This window comes from Prenolepis imparis, unplaced genomic scaffold (assembly GCF_030444845.1).
Source record: "Prenolepis imparis isolate NDT839.2.m4 unplaced genomic scaffold, iyPreImpa1.0 SCAF_1, whole genome shotgun sequence".
In the NCBI taxonomy this organism is placed as follows: Eukaryota; Metazoa; Arthropoda; class Insecta; order Hymenoptera; family Formicidae; genus Prenolepis; species Prenolepis imparis.
The window spans coordinates 7,822,048-7,842,391 of NW_028141159.1; the positions used below are offsets into that span (position 1 = coordinate 7,822,048).

The window sequence follows — 20,344 nt, forward strand, 5'->3', positions numbered from 1 at the left end:
TCTTCTTAGGTTTGTTTTTGTCCATGATATAAAATATGTTACGGTGTTGGATATTGCCATAGAAATAAAATTAAAATTAAACTGTTGGAACTTAATATAATAATTTTCTGTTTGTCATTTTATTGGTTTTGTCCCGATATCAGAACTTTTAAAAAATTTTTATTTACCGGAACATAAAAATTTGTCGACGTATGTCAAGTCAGAGAGTAAATTCTAAAAGAAAATTCTATCAGTGTAAATATTATAGTATCATAATCTTTTCATAATAGAAACTAATTATACAATTAATTATACAATTTTACTAGTTTGAAAGCAACTACAATTTAATATTTGCTACATTATAATTATTATAAAGTCAAGGATAATGTGAGCAAAGGATGGTATGTATATAGAATAGAAAATCTATCATCAAGATCTTTAATTCTCAAAAAGTAAGTTTAATTTATTTCAATATACACCGACGAGTGTCTCCATACGCGCAAAGTGTGCGTGTCGTGTTATTTTTTGCGTGCGTACAAGAACAACGCGTCTCGTAAAAGATGACGTGACGTGTGACGATTGAACTAGTTATACAATCAATATACATGTATATAATCAACATCACAAGATCACAGAGCGTTTGGGCTCCGGGACGAAGAATGCACTTTTCTTGAAGAAGAAAAGTACACACCAAGTCGATATGCAAAAAGGAACTTTTCACAATAATAATTTTTAACATTTTCGCAAACGAGATATGAACTACGCTCGTAAACTGCTGTAAAACTTTTGGGGGGGACTAATTGGGGAGATTCAATCTGGTATATACTTCGTATACTTTCGTGAGTTGTATGAGATTTTTTTCGTTTCGGACCGGCTCTTATCAAACGATCGAAATCAACTATATACGTTTTATACAGGTCGCGTTCGATCCAACTTTTTAACGTTTTCGTCAGCCTGATTTCGTTCCTAAATAGATACTGGTTATTTATCTAGCTTTTGCTTTAAAGCGAGGAATGGAACGGATTACAATAAGTTTAATTCAGTTTGTTCGTCTGCGAAATAGAATACGAAGACATATAAACTCGTGCGATCGGAGTTACGTTAAAAAATTGGATGGCGCTGATACGATAATATAGATGCGCTACGTACGCTCTCTACGCTTATTTACATCTATGTATAATAATTTTCACTCTAGAGAATGACGTTAATGTCATTTCGTTGAATTCCTGGAAATAGTTTTCTTTTTGTACACGTTGCAACAATATTTACAGATATTTTACAAATTATAAGTTACACGTTACGTTAACTACGCGATATTGATTAATAATTAATCGTAGGGGTAGGAAGTTAAAATTTTGAAGTCGAAAATGCTCTCTAAAACTATGGTATCTGTTATTCATTGATAAGCGATATGTCCGTCGAGCGGTGCCAGTTTCTTTCAATCTTCACATTAGAATTCGCAATTCAAATGATATAAAACATTTGATACCATCTCAGATGTGTTTCACTCGATTCATGCGAATGGCTCTCAAGTTTATAATTAATCTATTTTGCTTAAAATACAGATAAAATATTTTATAATATAGAGACAATTATCAAAGATATTCTTTGTCAACAATATTAAATATAGCAGATTATATATTATTATTATATAGTAATGATAATGATATATTCGATGGAAAATATATTTCATTATTAACATCTTCGAAGCTATTTTTACATTGATTGATCATAATTAATGAATCGTTGCAATAATAATAGAATCAAATAATTGTATATAAGATAAAGGGAAAACAGAAGCGTAAATTGCATTATAAGTATATTTTCTAATAACATTAATTATAAATTGCTAGAATATTATTATGAAAAAAAAGAATTTTTTTGAAGAATGATTATTCGAGCCATTCTATGACCGAGCTATTACGTTTATAAAAAGACACCTTCTCGTTGTTCGATATGTATTGTTTCTTAATTAGTGCGATCATTCGTGATCGATGCAAGATTGTTGTTTAGATAGATTTTTGCACTGATTTGCACACGATTTCTTCTGTTGACTTCAACTCCAACGAAAATGATGATGGAAACGCGTATGCGATTTTTTTCTCTTTTTATCACAAAAGAAGTAAAAAGGAGAATAAAAATCGCACACAAGTGTATAATTCGAATTCGCGAAGACAATTTACGAGCGTCGATGCAAAAATTTACGTAGGTAATTTATTTAGACGCGATCGCACGTATTAATTCATTAGCTCGCGTACAATGTCTCCGCGAAGATTGCCATCGTTCATAACATTTTCGTTGAAGTTTACATCTCGTAACACTATTTGCCGTTTGATGAAAGCAGCGGACTGGCAGCGGCTGAATATCCCTGGTTGCATGTGGGCAACATAAACGGGTTCATGTTGAAAGGTGATCCAACCATTTCTCCTAGTCCTGCAACATTCCCACTGTCGATTATACGATTAGTTGTGCATTATTGCATCTTAAATGCTACGGCACAACCAATAGCTAAAAAATAAGCAGTGAAAAGCACGTAATAATTTTATGTTTAGAATGAAGTTGTTTGAATAAAAAAATATTTAAAATAAAATTGTTTGAATAAAATCGTAAAGAGAATGTCCATGAATTTCGATAAGTATTCATGCGAGAAATAATTGTTTATTCTACAAAGAATTTGGAGATAATCAGAAAGTTTGTGCGCTCATTCTTTTATTTTTTCGGAATTGCACGTATTCTTTTATTTTATATTTTTTATTTTTACTCGAAGCTTTTTATTCTTAAACTAAAAGTGTATTTTACGAACGACAGCGAAAATTGGTCGAGTTTCCGATATGTGGATAAATACGATCGGATAATAGATACAGCATATCAAAAATATAAGACATTTTTTGCAGATATAAATTAGGAGAAATAAAAATCGTAATAATTATAGTAATGATTATAGTTTTGTAGATATGTGACTTTGTATATATGTATATGTATCATTACAATTTTATTCCAACAAAATTAATTTTTTTTGTTATGAAACGTATTTGTTAATTTAATATTTTTGCAAAAAAAATGTATTACATTAATTATGAAAAAGCTTTATAGTACAATAGCGTGAAAAGGCAATATGAAAGAAAGCTGACACTTAATTCTAAATAAATAATAGTCCATATTTCCTGCAACTAAATCAATATAACATTATCGCGTCGTAAATGAGCTTACATATATTCTCAAATGTTGTCTCTCATAATTCTTTAATCGCAGTGCATAAGGTGATGGTTGTAATGATGGTGGTGTTGGTGGTGATGGTGGACGGTTAGCGGTTACTGGGCGGCTGTGGCGAGGTGGTGCTGTGTGGACCAGTGCGGTGGGACTGAGGTGGTCGGTGGTCGTACTACGGGGGCGAACGCACTCCCGTCCCCGGACGTATAGAATATGCCGTATTGTTCGTGCGCTAAAACGAAAATTCCACATAAGGGAAAATCATAAATGCATGCATTGAAAAGTAACGCTAAAATAGAAGAAGAGCGTGCATGCTGGGTACGTGGACGTGGTGCCGACGATATTGATGCTAAGAGGTTTTTTTGTTTAATCTGTTTAGACATTATTTTTTAATTATATTGCCTGATAATAAACATGGTTACTATGTGTCCATAAAAAAATGTAAGAGATTGGAAATAATTGTGGACTTGAAAAAAATTGTTAATTAAAATGAATGTTGAACTTTGGCAAATATCTGAATTATATTATCATTAATCGTCATAATCGATCTTATGATACATGAATTGCATTTTAAGTAGAAAAGTGACATTGTAAAACCGAGACTTCATCCCGGCACAACTCGGATTTTGTAGATATATATATGATCGTAACAATTCTGTATAAAGAGAGGATTGTCTGCATGAAAAGAGAGAGAGTAAAGGACTTACGCGAGGTGTAGAGAGTCGGGCTGCCAGTGTACGGATTAGCGACAGAGTAACTTCCATTGGTACTGTGACTGTGTGGTGTGCTGGCCGAACTACCGCAATAACCGCCGGTTACGACGCCACGTGGACTGGCACTGCTGCTCTGTCTGTAGGCATCGGTGCTTCCGACATTGGCTCCGACGCTGCTACCGCTGCCGCCGCCGCCGCCACCACCTCCTCCATCGGCAGCTCCTGTCGTCACGGAACTACCGTCTAGAAATAGAAACCTGCCCGTCAGACGAACTCGTCAGTATTTGATCACTCAGGTCGTGATTGGTTGCCTAGCAAATTTAATTGCCTCGTCTTGATTGATGTACAAGTCTTTATCGAAAAGATTCCAAAAAGTATCATTAAAATATTATAAAGTGTCTATATGTGCAAGGGGGTGGTACGAGCGTTTGTGAAGAATATTTCGAAGGAAAGATATACATACCGTCTGTCCATTTCGCCGCGCTACCGTTTTCCTGCACCGTCACCGCGAGTTGCCCTGTATACGAATTAAAGACCGCTGCCGAACTAGATGTAGGAGGCGCGGGAGCATGTACCGAACCGGGACTTCTGGGTGCCCCCGTGATCCCCATATTTCCGCCCTTCGGCATACTATAAATGGCTTCTGCTAGATCCGCTGCCCGTTTCAGTACTATTTCCTTGGGAAGCTTCTCGGGGTCACCCGGATGCCGCGGAACGAGTTTCTGTAACCTTTGGAAGCCGTAGTCGATCGTGGGTTCGTTTACAGCTGGAAAAAAATCAGCAAAAATGCGTTGCAGTCGCTTATTTTTTTCGCGATAATAATTATTCGCATATATGTAGATATTTTTACGAGGTGTGTCGGACGCTCTTCATACTTACAAACATAAACGAATCTACCGGGCGCTCCTTTACAAAATTGCTTGCTTTTGTAATGTAACGTGACGTCAACAACGCCGGGTATCTGCCGTGCCGGTGCCTGCACCTTAATTGCATGTGCAGTGATAAACTGTAGAAAAAAAAAACACGAATATTTTTATATCTGCTCTCGCGAAATTAATTGACTCCGAATAAGAAATTTCTAAGAATGCTGCAAATTACACTGACCTCGCTCCAAACTAGCATCGATCCGAAAACTACTTGCAATCCATCGAAGAAGTTTTCACCGATGATTATGACGGTAGATCCACCCGACGTCCAACCTTCATTAGGCGATATCGCTTTTATGCACGGCGTTTGAAGAGGTATCGGCGGATATAAACCTAATTTTATAACACAAAAATAATATTGGCTCTTAGCGTAGAATTATATTTATATTTGCATTAAATATTTGCATTAAATGCATGGCGTGTTGAAATTTACTGTCGGCATAAAAGATAAAGAATTCTAAAGCATCAGTTTTCTACGACGATAGAAATAAAAACAATAAAAACACAACTATAAACTAAGAATTTGATAAAATTAGATAAAAAGTGAAGTATCATGGGTTTTCTCTTGAAAATAGTTTGCGACTGACGAGAGGATATGGAAAATTATCTGAATATTCTGTTTATTCGGTTGAGGTCGAGTGGCAGATATATTTTCCAGCGTGGCAGGGAAGTTTTCGAGGTCGTGGAGCTTGTGAAGGTGAGAAAGAGGCGGAAAATGAAAGAGAAACTATGAAGGAAAGCGGTAGAAAGAGGATGAGACGGTGAGAGAAAGAGAGAGAGTACGAGGAAGAGACTGAGGGTTGGAGTATTCGGAGAAGGGTTGTAACAAGAAGGAAGGGGAGGGAGCGATCGGGCCGCCGGTGTCTCTGCTTGGAATTTATAACCCAATGATATCATTTTGTACCCCGGCGAAGCCAAGCCACCCCCGGCACCAACCCTGGGCGAAGCGGAGCCACGGCAGAGTGGCTGACATCATGGTATATTGCTCCCAGTGATGCTCAAACACTTTCCACTTCGAGTGCTTATGTGCCGTCATGCCGATAAATCTCGGCGGCTTAAAAGATTCCGACGTTGTCTTGTAGCCGGATGTGTTTAAAGAATATAGATATTGTCGGCATCAAATAATATTTCTTCAAAATTAACGCGACTAACAATTATTCTAACTGTATTTATTCAAGCAAATGATAAAATAATTATCTTGTTAATAATATGCGAAATTGATAATACTCTAAATACCAGTTCTGTAAAAGATAAATAATCTATAATAAAATAGTATCCTATGTGTGATACTTATATTTTTTGTCCATCAGAAGAAATCATTCTATGTACAACTTTTTTTCTTTGGAAAAAATCAAATCAACAAGTGACGATCACACAGCGGAAGCGCGAAAGAGTTGCGAGAGTGTGGTCTCTATGCAAATGGGAATTTTCCTCAATGGGACATTGGTATTTATTGCGTTCAATGTACGAGAAAGTCGTTAAAGAGAGTCGGCCGTGTTGGCAACCATCCTGGTAGAGAATTGTCGGTGTGGCATGGGTCGCCGCGATGGTGGAAAGGGAAAGAAGAGGCGGAGGGTTGAAAAGAGGGATTCAGTAGAGGAGACCAAGGAACAAGCGTACCAACCCGGAATAAATAAAATCCCCCGTGCCATTGAATGGTAAGGGGTGTTACTCCCAACCCTCCCAGGCCCCTCTTTTACCACCGAACTATCGTCGGAAGTCGAAGAGCCGTTGTACTCGAACACGTTCGGCCCGATTCTCTTTGATCACTGCGAGATCGCACGATAACTTCGTTCTCTGTGGTAAAGACTCGAAAAATTTACCACAAAAACCGGATTTTATCCCGACGCAAGCAAGCGTTATTACAACGATGTTCACGCAATGATATTTCTTATTATTAGATTAGAACAGCTACACTTTTCTATATCGTTTCATGAAATTTCAGCAAAGTTGAAAATTTTTTAAAGTCTAATCTTTTGACTTATTCTATTTCAATGTATTATAGATAAGGATATTAAATATTCTCTCTGTTTCACGAAGCAAATTTAAAGTTTATCTTTATAATCTTCTCATGCGCCGTAAATCAAATCTGAAAAAAAGAGAGAAATTCCGAAGCATAAAGTAAGAAGTTGCAACAGTACTTTGTCAAATAAAAAACGTGTTATAAAACGGCACATCGAAGAAAATAGGTCGTAAACAAGCGTTTCAGATTTCATGGACAATCAAGATTTGATTTGTACAACAACCGGGAGAATTCGTTCACAGTGACAGCAAAATCCACGAGATACCGGCGTATTCTTCCCCTTTCTCTTGCGTCTGCTGCTTCATTGGTATGCTCGTTTCGGCGTTTGGGGAGGGACATCTCGCGGAAGAGAGGCGAGGGGGGATGGGAGGATTTGGAAAGAGTGGATGTGTTGGTACCTTCATTGGCGTCGCAGGGTGGATGGCATGAGATAGCTTAAACTTAGCATTCACAAACCAACGCGCCGCGGCAACCGCGGCGAGAAGAAGAGCACGAGAAGGAGGAAACTATACGAGAGAGATGGAGAGACACCGAGATGAGAGAAGCGGTCCAATTCCGCTCTCTTTCTTTTCTCATGTCTTTGCGTTCCGCGGCAGCCAACCAGGCAAAAAGAAGAAACCAGCGCGGTGGTGGATAGAGAAAAGGAAGTAGTTAGATGTTGCATACGTTTGAACTTACATTTTTTAGACCCACATTTTTCAATATCCTTGAAAATGTTTAAAAATACAAAATATAGTTAACCATCAAAAACTATCGAATCTCTATAAAAAATTCATTTTTTAGATGTATGTTTATAAGAACTACCTAAATCACACTTCAATCCGTCTACATTCGATTTTAGTGTGATAATACAAAAAGATGATATTGTATAATAGATAAAGCTCTTTTTATAAAAGTTGTCTTTGATAATAACGCAATAGAGATATTAATAATTGCATTGTGTTGTTTCAAAAAGAGCAACGTGAATATGTTAAAAAATGTCGAGATACAAGTGAATAAAACAGGAACCGTCATTCGAAAAGTCTTCTTTAAATATATTTAAAGCAATTCTATGTAACACATAGAACATACTTATTTATTAAACAGATGTATGTACATTAACACTATTAAAAATAGTCACAGAACCAATATATTATACATTAAAAAGATTGCAGCTATTCATCATTAAAACAAAGAAAAAAGTATTCTCTATATGATGATAAAATATATTTGGGAGCTAGTGTAATTATGTAGGGGACATTATAAAATTTTTAAAGACGTTTTATTTTCTTTTATTTATATATGCATTGACTGCTGTCATAAATCAATGGATTAATAAAATGGATGTTATAATTTAGTTGATAAATAAACATTAAAATTTATAAAAAATATCTTATGGATATTGTGTGCCTTGCTTGTAATTGTAATAATATGTAATATGCACTATAATATGATTTCTAATTACACATTCCAAAGAATGGCGAACGTTGTCTTTCCTTCAAGTGTGCATTTCTTATAAAAGACACTTTGTGATGAGTAGCTTTATTTTATATTTTTTTGGACATTTTTAAAAATATTTTATTTAAAAATGCGGGTCTAAAAAACACGAGTTCAAACGTATATGCAACATCTAACTACTAGAGAAACCTTGGAATCCGCGGCGAGAGAAGACGGGGGAGAAACAGGAGAGGCACTCGGGCGAAATTCGAGCGAGTAGAATGGAAGGGAAAATAGAGCCGAGGAACGGAGCGAGGATCCTTCGTTTTCTCGCATCCCATTGATTTACATCTTGTCTTGGAATAGGAAGAAAAGACGAGGAAGAAAGGCTGTGCGAGAGGAGCGAGCGGACGAGGGAGGGTGGCCGCGCGATATCAGCCGTTTGTATGCGCGGCCGACGCCAAACTTTGCTGAATTGCCCTATGACTCCATATATCCCATTCTACCGGCGCGGCGCGCCTTCCTTGCACCCTCTTACGATTCCGTTCCGCCGCAGCTCCCGGAGTCGTTATACCGATCTCGAAGAAAACTGACCCCACCCCATCTTCGCCGGAAGGCGCGCTTGCACGAGGGAAACAACACGCCGCGAGCATTCGAATTGCGATCTGCCTCGAACGGGAATCGCTTGGGAAGTCGATTTTGATTGGTAAAACGGCTGAAAGCTCGCGTGAATCGTATTAGCCGTGAAAAATCGATGCGTTGAATAAATGAGGCCGTTTAATGTGCACATCGGGGCTTTTTAATTATCGCCAGTTAATTAATTATTATTTTACTTTTTGCGAGTGCTTTGTTAGCCCCGGCGAAAAGCCGGGAATGTTGCATTTATTGCCGGGGAATGCAGCAGCTAACTGCAAAATTAAATAACGAAAAACTGCACGTCGTGGTGTGGGCCAAATTGTGTTTACGGGCAAATCGAATTATCATGTAAACGTTCGTGCACGTTACGCGATTAAGTATGCAGGCGATATTGATGCCCTGTTCCGCATATATTATCTCTTTAACGACATTAATTAATTAATAGTATTTATCGATCATACTTACCATTATATTCGCCGGGATCACTGGGATCCAAACGTTTCGCCCTGCGCCCGTGCTTGCTGTTGTTGTGAACGAACATGTTGTCCGAGACCGCTAGTAATGGTCCCTCTACTCCCACTTGTGTAGAAATGACCACCTGTTAGACGAAATAGAAATTTTCTGATATAAATAAGATTAATATAAAAATATATACGAAGAAATAGAATATATTAATAAAATTATTCTATTTAAATACAATAAAAGTTAAAGATTGTATATATTTATAAATATCTTTATGAAGATTAATTGAACGCGAGATCCAGAGATTATATACTTAAGAACATTTCTTAAGGAATAATATAACATTTTTTATAAAAATATAATTATGGTATTTTAAAAAGGGGATTAGTAAATTAAAATATTGTGTACTCTCATAAAATTTGTGTAATGCATCGTTTATGTCCAACTTAATAGAGCGTAGGGAAGGTACGCTGAGCGATAGACGTTACCGTGAATCATATTGCATTTCTCTCATGCGCATCATATACTCAGCCAAGTTCATCATATCTCTTGTGAACGAGCATAGACAACTCGATTTGCCGCACCGAGTATCACGGCATGCAATTCGTGACTTGCACGTACGACATACGACACAGATATAATCGCGCGGATATAGGATATAATAGGATATAATCATATATGTATATTAAAAACATATACGTATATATAAAATTATTTCTTTATATAGATATAATTGATAAGAAAGGACAACGTAAGGTTTTATTTACGAGATCTTTAACAACTCGAAGGAAATTATTCGCTTAAACATTTATGCCGTTCTTCGCATGCTTTGCGGTGTTAAAAGATTTTTGGGGTGAAGCAGGAAGAACATTTATAAAATCGTGCGAGAGCGGCTGGAAAACGCGGCCGAAAGTTTTGTCCTTCGCAACTTCGCAACTTTTTCGCAGTGCTAATGATATTACTCGGCCGAGTAACACTGCCACCAACTTAGAATGAAGGGACGATAACTCTGCTGCCCCCCGCGGTTGGAGAAATTTTCGTAAGGGCTGCACTAAAATTTTAATTCGCAACTTTGGGCAATAAGCAATTCTGAAGCAAATCCGAAAGTGCGATGAGTATTCTAATTTCAGTTCGTCGTCACATCGACGCACGAAAAGAGAGAACTAAAAGGGTCGAACAATAGAGAGAGAGAGATAGAAATGAGTCACGGGAAGAGAAGAGACTGTCGAGATAATCATGGTTTTTGGCAATTTATTTTTTAATTTTGACTTTTGTTTTGGTGAGAATGAGGGCAGGCAGAAAATATGGCTGAAAGTGGAAGTATTATAAAGGACGAATAAAATGCGGGAGAATTGGAGATGCTGCGTAGAAATTATCTTTATTTGATAAATATCTTAACTTTGTCAGTTTTCCTGACTTGATGAGAAATTGTTTAATTAATATTCATCGTCTTCATTTGTTTATTTAAACAGATTTATTCGCATATTTAATTAGCTATCAGATAATAATAGTGATATCTTGTAGAAATTGCGTAAAAAAATAATCCTCTTTGCGACGATACACGTCACGCGATGTTGCGGTGGAATTTCGGCATTCTCGTCTCTGTCTGTCCGCCCCTAATTTCGCGGATCGTGACTTGAATGATGCAAGTGTCTCGCGTAATGTACATTTCAGTATCGCGGTACGATCTGGAACGTCTTTGAATCAAGTGAGTGGAAAGCCGGAAACGATTAAAGCTTTAAATCACGTTCGGTGAATCATTGTAAACATTATTTTACTTATATTCAGATTGTATATTTTTCTGCTTTTTTATGAAAGATTCTTCGCATTACCGTTTTAACAAACGAATAAATTAGTTTTCAAGTATGCTCATTTTTATTACTTTTGAAAAATAAAGATTTTTAGGTAAGAATTTCATGAAAATTTCGAATGCATATGGAAATAAAACCATTTTTATTAAACATATAAAAAAAATTGCAAGTTCATATTTAAAGTAAATTGAAAGCGAGGATAAATAACTCTCTTACCTGAAAGCGTCTCATGTCGCGTGGATTGCCAGCGTTCTTGAGGCAATTTTGGTTACACTTGAGAAAGAACTTGAGGAAGAATCTGCAAGCACAGAGGGGACCAGAGTTAAACGGTTGACAAGATGCTTAACGCTCTTCAACGCCGGGAACTTAATTAGAACGCGAACTTGGACGGAAAACGAGGCTGAATATTGTATAAGCCAATCGCGAGCCCCGTTCCACTCTTTTCTATTATTCAGCATTTCTCTAGATTAAACCTCCGACTACGTGCTTCTCGACCTTTAGGCCTGCGTGCGGCATTGTATATTGCACGAAATACGCAGCTATTGTACTTTATTGTTCCATCACTATGTCGAAAAACATTTTCCTGATTATATTTTTACAATGAATGATGCGCTGTATACTTGCCACTATAATTGTAAGTTTACATCTTTTTTATTTTTTTTTATAATTATTTTTTTTATAAAAAAATTAATTATTTGTTAGAAATACTATTAAAATATATCAATGTTATATTAGAAGATATTAATAAACTGATTTATATGTATAATATATTTTTTATTATTAATTATTTGCAAAATAATTTAATACAATTAATTAATATGTTAAAAAGGGAAATATGTTAGATATTAGTGAATATTTTATTATACGCGCAAAAATCACGTAAGACAGAATTTTGTGACACAAGGATATGTGTACGTGGGGTTCTGCCAAAAAGCCGCTGGCTGAATTTTCATGAATTATGTAAAACGTCGGGGATATTGAATTTCAGGAAATTTTTTGAGACACAGAGTATTCCCGTTTGCGCCTATAGGAATGGAAGGGGTTGACTGAGAGACGAAGAGAGTGTTTGAAGATCAGGTAGCTGAATGTCAGACCGAGAAGGATCGAGAAAGCGAAGGAAACGCGTAGGAAACAATCAGGAGGGCGAGACGACGCCGACGACGATGTTGGTAGGAGGGAGGAGAGGTAGTTTTCTGCGTGGTTGGTAGGCTTTTTCTCCCATGGGACGCCATTGTCATTTCCCCCGAAGAGTGCGTCCATGGGAACCGGGAACTTGGAAAAATCAAACGCATACTTTGAAGTAACGCATCCCTTTTTTATCTGCACCTCTGCTTTTGTCTCTCACGCGTGTATGCCAAAAATGTTGGATCATGATTGTTACTCCTTGATGGAGAGAGTGAATACTTTTAATTAATTCTTATATTATTAATTTCTTTCGTCACATATACAGATAATGAAAACTCGAACCAAGACAATATTTCTCGCGCTATGTATCCGCGATTTCGTCGAGAGTCTCTAATTCGTTTGTCGGGAAATCCATAAAACTGAAAAGCGAAAGGTAAAAACGAAATGCATCCGCTGCGCGAGAGGGAAATGCCGACTAGAGTGAAGCGAAGGATGAGAGGCGAGACGGCACGTAGGGAATGTGAATTCGTTGATATGGAAAGAGAAAGGGAAAGAAATGTATCGATCTCGCGCGTTACACGCGTTTTCGCATCCAGCCTCGTGGACTTCAAGTATATCTCTCTGCGCGAGAGTTTCGGGCTAATGTCACGCGCGCGTTTCGCGCAGCGTCGAGCGAATTTAATTTCGTTTACTCTTAGAGAACGTTAAGATGTTATCGCGGATGCTGGATGGGTATTCAAAGCATTGTAGCTTGGCTTATCGCGGCCGTGGATCTTGCTCTAAACACGATATCTTCATCGTGCCTGAGGCGTTGCCCGACGACGCTGCCTCTAGTCGTTTCCAGATAGGAATACCATCGACCGTACTTGCATCTACGCTATTGCGAGAACGGCGCGAGAAGCCGCCCCTTTAACGACGTCGACGACAACAGAAACGAGTCGGTAACCGTCTTCGAATCGAGAACGTTTCACTTTGTATCTATATTGAAATCGTGTATCAACGTTATTTAATAAAAAAGAAAACGCTCTCCCAGCGGCGGGATATTTATATACGTTGTGTTTATTTCGGTATCATTCCATGTAAACTATTATATATGTATTCGAACTGTTTAAGAATAGGAAGGAAAAAAATTATACTTTGTTCAATTTCTACATAACTGTTAATCAAACACGGAGAAATGAAAATAAACAAACAAGAGAGAAGAAAGAATATACTTTAAAAATAATTTAGCGATAAAAAGAGATTATAATTAATATCTGGTTGAAAAGGGAGAGGAAAAAATTCCAGGTAATTGAAATATTCCGACTAGTATTCCGCGCTCGGCGCTTCCAGTAAAGAAATCGGACGATCCGCTTTTAGAATTTGACGCTAACAAAATGACTCTACTTACGCAGGGAGGTTCTATGAAGAGAGAGGAAGAGCGCGCGCTTGCCAGGATCGGCAATGGAAAGATAGGTGGGCTATACATCTTCGCCTTTTTTTTATGGGATTCGTTCATCGGCAACACTAATCATTTACGACACTCCCGTCGCGTCTTTGCCGTACCACTTTATTCCTCTTTCTTTTTCCCTTACACGAGGTCGTTTCCTTCCGCGCGTCCTCCGAAGTATTGGCTGTTAGGGACTAATGGATTGCGTTATCGACTGATTCAAATGCGAACTGGATTTCATTCCGAGTTCGATGGGGCGGCAGTATCGATGGTGTTGTAACGCGAACGCGTGCAAGAAGGGCTAGTTTCTTACAGGGGATCAAATTCGATTTCGATAGTCTATTAGATTTTTCTCTTCCGTTGGCAGCCTTCGCGAGCTTGCGTCAACCTCCTCGGAAAAATTTATTCCAAATCGCCATTCAAAGGATCCGATGGATATACTTTACGTCATTGAAACATTTTACTTCGAGTTATATGCTTTTTACATTTCAACCGTGAAATATTTTTTTGCCACGTATAAATCTTTTATATAATCTATACACATACACACAAATATACATACAAACAAATATATGTATATAACAATTTATCTTATTAATCACATTGCAACAATTAAATGAGAAAATAAGATATTTAAATTTTTTATTTATATCAGCTACCATAAATTTTATCAATAACATCATGTTCCACCCACGCTCATCTGTAATTAAAAAAACATTTTGTCTAATTAAATATATGATTAGTAATTTAAATGTGTTATTTATGCATAAAAGAAAAATACTTTTTATTTGTTTTAATATGTCAACAAATCGTTACAATTTAAAGTCTTTTTACACTAGACATTTGAAGTCTTTCGCGTTCGTTAACGAATTGACGCGGAGGAAAATATACAGAGGCGATTCGATTGCAAAATCATACCTAGTCTACCCTTCGGAGCTCGCATACCTCTTTCCATTCCCTCGGATCAAATAGAATAAAACGAAGCAGTAGGCGGTGAAGTGAAGGCCGGGAGAGCTGCAACGGTACGACAGGGAAGGGTGACGAGTTGTAGCAGGAAACGTTCGTATCGTTCGCTATGTTCCCAGTTTTACAACGAACAACTTTGCAACGTCGGATGAACGAGTGAGTGAGGAAAAAAAATCAACGATATAAATGAAAAAAAAAGGCTAAACATCGGAGGCTCGCGAAGGGCGAGAGAGTTGTACGAGCAGCAAGCGGGTAAACAGAGTCGAATGAATTCAATCAAACCTTGCAGTAAATCATCGGTATTCGCACGGCAGTTTTGTTTATATTTTCCGTGTACCAATTAGCGATTTTTCTCGCCGTACCGCGACGCCGATGTTCTTTTCTCCGCGGAAACCATTGACGGCGACCAAAAAAAATTTTCACGCTCTACGTGACGAACGTGATTTATAGGTACAATTGCCTCGTCGATTTTACATATTGTGTATAATATATATATATGAGATAAATGCAAACTATATTTAAAATAGCGATATAAATCTTTTCATGTAAATTAAAACGTATCAAGTGACCCCGGTATATATATATTTTTAGCGTATATATTGATAATATATTAATTTATTTGCGAGATATATAATTTAATTTCTGTTATTCCAATTTATAAAGTATAATAAAGTTCGCGGACTTAGCGCGAATAATCTGAGGGAAAATGAGGGAATTACAAAGATTCTCCCTTCTCCTTGTTTACATGCCACCCGGTACGGCATGCGCGGGTGCCAAGTCGCAAGTAAGTACCTTCTGATCTAGTAAATATATTTCCAGCAGGGGCTGAATGGATATAGGGGGCTTACTCAGGGACTCACGCGTAATAGTTCCAAATAGGGTGGCATTACGCGTATCAGAAATCCATTTTCTCCCACATCGGAGAATCTTTAATCATGTTTTCAGTTCTCGTTGTACACCCCTCTTCTTTGCCACCATAAAAGAGAGGATATAATGTGGCGAAAAAATCCATGATAAAACACTTTTTTTTATTCTTCGTTATATTTTTACCATTTCTCTTATATCGCATAAACGATCAAAAATTATTTCCAATAAGTTTTTATTGTTTACACTCGTCTAATTCGTATTAAGTTTTTTATACGTGTGATCAGAAAAAGATTACGTATAAGAAAGATTGTGCTTACACTACAGAATCTTGCCGAACAGGCGTGTCTAATAGTATACTAATCACATACTAATGTAACCCATTGACTATTCTAGTAATATTGTCTTTCTCTAACGCCTGGGAATAGCTTTATTACAATTTTTTGATCTCCTAATCTTGATGGGCTCTAATTCACATAATCATTATTTGTACTTAAATTTAAGAAAACTAGAACAACACAAAATATTAATTTGCTAATTAAATTTTAAAATAATAATGTCATAGAAATTAAAATAATAATATGTTATAATATTTTAAATTTGATTAATATTTTTGACAGTTATCAGCTGATTTCTGTCAAAAAATATTAATCGAGGATAAAGCGTGATAACATATTATTTACAACATACTCCTATTTTAATTTTTATAACATATTATTTTAAAATTTAATTAGTAAATAACTCTTTAATCAGCTGATTTCTGTCAAAAAATATTAATTGAGTTCAAACTTTATATTATTTTTTTAAAATCATTCTTTTCAATATATAATAAGATTAAAGAATGCTGCGCGCGTATAGCTCGCGCTTGTGTTCTAGTATATACATAATTTGAATATTTTGTTTTCAGATCAATGCTGTGGACTATAACTTCGCTATTGCACGTATCGGTGAGTGAAAAATTGTTTATTTTGAGATCGAGTTGAAAATATTATAACATCCCTTTCTAAAAAAGGCATGTTAAGTCCATTCTCGCAAGTATTGTTGCATCTTTTCCGCGATGCTTATTGACTGTCTCGATTTGCATTGTGCGTTATATTATAATACTTTAAACTCAATTAATATTTTTTGACAGTTATCAGCTGATTTCTGTCAAAAAATATTAATCGAATTTAAAGTATTATAACATTATTTACAACTTATTACTATTTTAATATTTTTAACATATTATTTTAAAATTTAATTTACAAATTAACCCTCGCGATGACAGCCTCTCGGTACTACGAATATAACGCACAACGCGAATCGTGACAGCCATCAGCATCGGAAAAGAGGCAACAATACTTGCGAGAATCAACTTAACGTGCTTTTTTTTTAGAAAGGGATAATTATTACAAAACAATGAAAAAATTAATAATATAAAAAATATATACAATGGTTTTTCTTTCGGGATGTTACAATTAATTAGAGATCATTCAGAAAGAGATAGATAATAGACAGGAACGCGCTTGAACATTTGAAAGCAACTTTTGTACGCAATACCGATAACTTCCACTCGATCGGATATATTTAAGCAAGAGAACACTCGGGAGTAATCACGAGTGCATAATGCAGACGAGCAAGACGTCAATTAGTAAGAATGTGTACGAAGGTCTGTAAGGTATAGGAAACCACCTAGAGCTGTATACCTTGCATACACCTTAACCGGAGTTAGTAAGGGGTTAGCAAGGTATCAGGGGATGCTTAATGTTTAACTAGCCTCCATTACGCCCACTGCCTCCCCAGCATCCCTCCCCTCTTCCTTTCTGCACTGCCGTCATCTAGCATCTACCAACTCGTTCCTTCGGATTCTCTCCCCAGGAAGTATTATAGAGACGGTTAAGAAGGATCGAGCGCGTAACTATTGATTAATACAGGAAATCATTTTCCGAGAATAAAGGCACCCTATGTAACAGAAGATTAACTCATCGCTCGACTCGTGATTTGAGGAACAGTAATTATGATAATAATGTTATAAGGATAAAGTTATACAAGTATAAATAATTTTCATGCCAAAAAGCTTTGCTTTTATTTAAGAAATGATAATTGAGTCAAAAATTAAATAAAATTTAATTTTAATTACACATAATTAAATGTTGAGAGTCATGTTCTATGAAACGGAATGTTTCCACAATGAGCACCGATTAAACATGGGTAAATTTAATTTATGCAAGAAGTAGTGGGTCAGGAAAGCTGAGAAAATATAACGACGTATGAAACGTTTAGTGCCGCTAGAAAGAGAGACATCATTGTTTAACATCCTCTTACCAGAATGTCGGCGTAAATAGTTGTTCAACCAAGAATCGGCAGTTGAATAAATTTATGCGCAAATGTGCGCAAAGAACAAGCTAATGTTCACGATTTTATAGTTTTATACGTTTAGATAAAATTTATTTCTTCAGAAAGCACGGCGAATAATTTTTATGATGCACTTGCATAGGAGCATAGTGTTCCATATTTTTAATAATCGCGAGTATACATAGATAAGCGTTTTACATGCTTGATAATTTTTAATCACGTCTGCTGTAGAACCAGAACAGTCGATAACCACCATTGGCGACATTATATCGTTATGTAATCTGGCATTTATCTTTAGACGGGTGGTATCGGAGGGTATCTTGCCTCCGAGTGAATGTCATCGTGTTTACGATAGGAAATCAGGCGATCGACTACGTGTGTAAAGACGGATACCTTAACCAAATTCCTGGCGATAGAGAGGATACCGTTTGCTTAAGTTCTAAGACGGTTGGAACTAAGGCTATTCGGCAGGCGCACTGCCGAGGTACTGCATAATTCATATCTAAGTAATACGTCTTACTAGGTAGCATGGCCCCGAACTAACGTACTCTGTCGTAGCCCTCGCTTTACGTAGCCGCTCACCCTCCCCTTCCCCCTCGCCACTCATCCTACGTTAGAGTCGACCCCTCGCCACGACAGCGAGATACCCCTAATGGCAGTCTATCACATTAGCCGCAAGACGGCTTGAGAGGCCGGCTACCATAACTAGATTTGCCTTGCACGTACGGCGCATCAACCGACGATTTACCACGTATCGCATAGTTGGTTGTAGCTATTAACTGGCGTAAGCTCCGACTTAGCTTATGTCGACAACGTGACTGTGCTTAGCACTGGCCCGAGGAAGGATAAATCACGCGGCATATCCAAGATAAGCAGGAGGAAAGTCGCAGATCTTACACTGATTCAATTTTTTACTCGTTTAACATTGCTATGCATCGTGAAGAATTATTTTAAATTACGTGAGAATTATCGTAAATTGTCATGAAGACTATCATAAACAGCTTTGAAATATTCTGTTATATTTTTACCTTCTCACACAGAAATCGATATAATTTCTCAAGACATTAAAATAAAATATACATTTTTTAAATGGCTGAAAACTGGCGAGAGCTATATTTTTTGTATTTACAAAAATTAAATTCGCCGTATAATATCAATGTCAATTTTTGTCCTTTTAATTTAACAACTATTAAATAAAAAGAAATTTATAAAGATTATCACGCATACGCATGAATTCAAATATTATTTTTGCCACGAATGTCTCGGACAGCTTCAAGGTTATTTCTAAAGCAATCATGTTGAATTTCCACCGTGTCTGGCGCAGATACCCGAAATATCATACGTGTGACGTGCGAATTGCGAAAATTGCTGAATTATCTCACTGTGCCTTGGGCATACAGCGCTTGGACAAGGAACGGGGTATTTCCATAAATGCATCAGAACCTCCAACCGTGTAAACTAACTTAACGCCGACGACGATTCTCACATGCCGGGGTATATGAATGTACGCGCGATTTATTAATGTCTGCATTTAGACATAGAGTCCTCCGAAAGCATAGTAGGGGCGGTTAGAAGTCTCTCAAGTTACCGCTGTCGAATATCGACAAAAACGACCGTAAGTTGCGCATGCTCTCGTACATCATATGGAGACAGAGAGGCAACACGCGTATCATAACATCCTGCTGCATGATATGTTGGAGAAACATGTAAGGCGTACATATTTATCTTTTCGTTCACAGAGGAAGAATATAGCGCGGCCCTTTACAATCGCTTCTCCGCTTTAAGAGTGTCAATGTTATGTACGCAGAACAGTAAAAATGTTATTTTTTTCATATTATTATTACATTACTGTTTTATAAAAAACATAGTAACAGGAAGATAAGTTAATTAAGTGGCGTTTTAATCCGCGGCGAAATAAAATTTGTGCGGTAATTCAATAGTTGAATCATAAATTAAATAGTAGAATAAAGTTAACAGCGCATTCTAAATTGATCATTTGCAGACCGTATAATTTAAAACTCGATATAATATTGTACAGTTTTAATTCCCATTAATAGAGTTGAGAAATATACGATATATACACTTGATCGACTTTCTCGACATCGTGAGAATTTGTCGCGTGCAGACAGTTTAGAGTGACGCGTGTCAGTGTGTACACAGTAATAACACACCGTAAGTTTGTCAACGGAAGCTCGCTTAATCCCGGCTAATCTCGTTGCCCGCTCGCGGAGTTTGTTGTCAAACTAGGGGAGCTAAAATGTGATTTTAATATTCGCGGCTCCTTTGAGGAAACTCGCGAATCCTTCCTTAACAGGCTTACTGAGGGAGCGTCCATCCCCTCCCACGAGGTCTGCAACCTGCTTTGAGAGGTGCATACTTCAAAACTCGGCACAATCTCTCATTCCTCTGCTAACTTTCAAGCGTTTCATTCTTCCATTATTGAGAAGTCT

The 20,344-nt window shown here is 37.0% G+C and overlaps 1 protein-coding gene across 5 annotated transcripts in view; it reads right to left on the reverse strand.

Annotated features, from left to right (window-relative positions):
- Positions 1 to 460: 460 nt before the first annotated feature.
- The window catches only part of Kn (EBF transcription factor knot), an 80,193-nt gene continuing 60,309 nt past the window's right edge, over positions 461 to 20,344 (reverse strand). Inside the window, exons 7-14 of one of the 5 annotated variants that reach the window (XM_083052968.1) lie at positions 11,393 to 11,474; positions 9,369 to 9,501; positions 5,007 to 5,161; positions 4,782 to 4,908; positions 4,366 to 4,668; positions 3,897 to 4,145; positions 3,190 to 3,421; positions 461 to 2,412 (exon numbers count right to left, since the gene is read on the reverse strand). In XM_083052968.1, coding sequence (XP_082909094.1) covers positions 3,291 to 3,421; positions 3,897 to 4,145; positions 4,366 to 4,668; positions 4,782 to 4,908; positions 5,007 to 5,161; positions 9,369 to 9,501; positions 11,393 to 11,474 — 1,180 coding nt within the window. In that variant the 3' untranslated portion in view covers positions 461 to 2,412; positions 3,190 to 3,290. Of the gene's footprint in view, positions 2,427 to 3,189; positions 3,422 to 3,896; positions 4,160 to 4,365; positions 4,669 to 4,781; positions 4,909 to 5,006; positions 5,162 to 9,368; positions 9,502 to 11,392; positions 11,475 to 20,344 lie in introns of those variants that run through there. The other 4 variants (XM_083052977.1, XM_083052985.1, XM_083052993.1 and 1 more) reach the window with 4 other exon arrangements.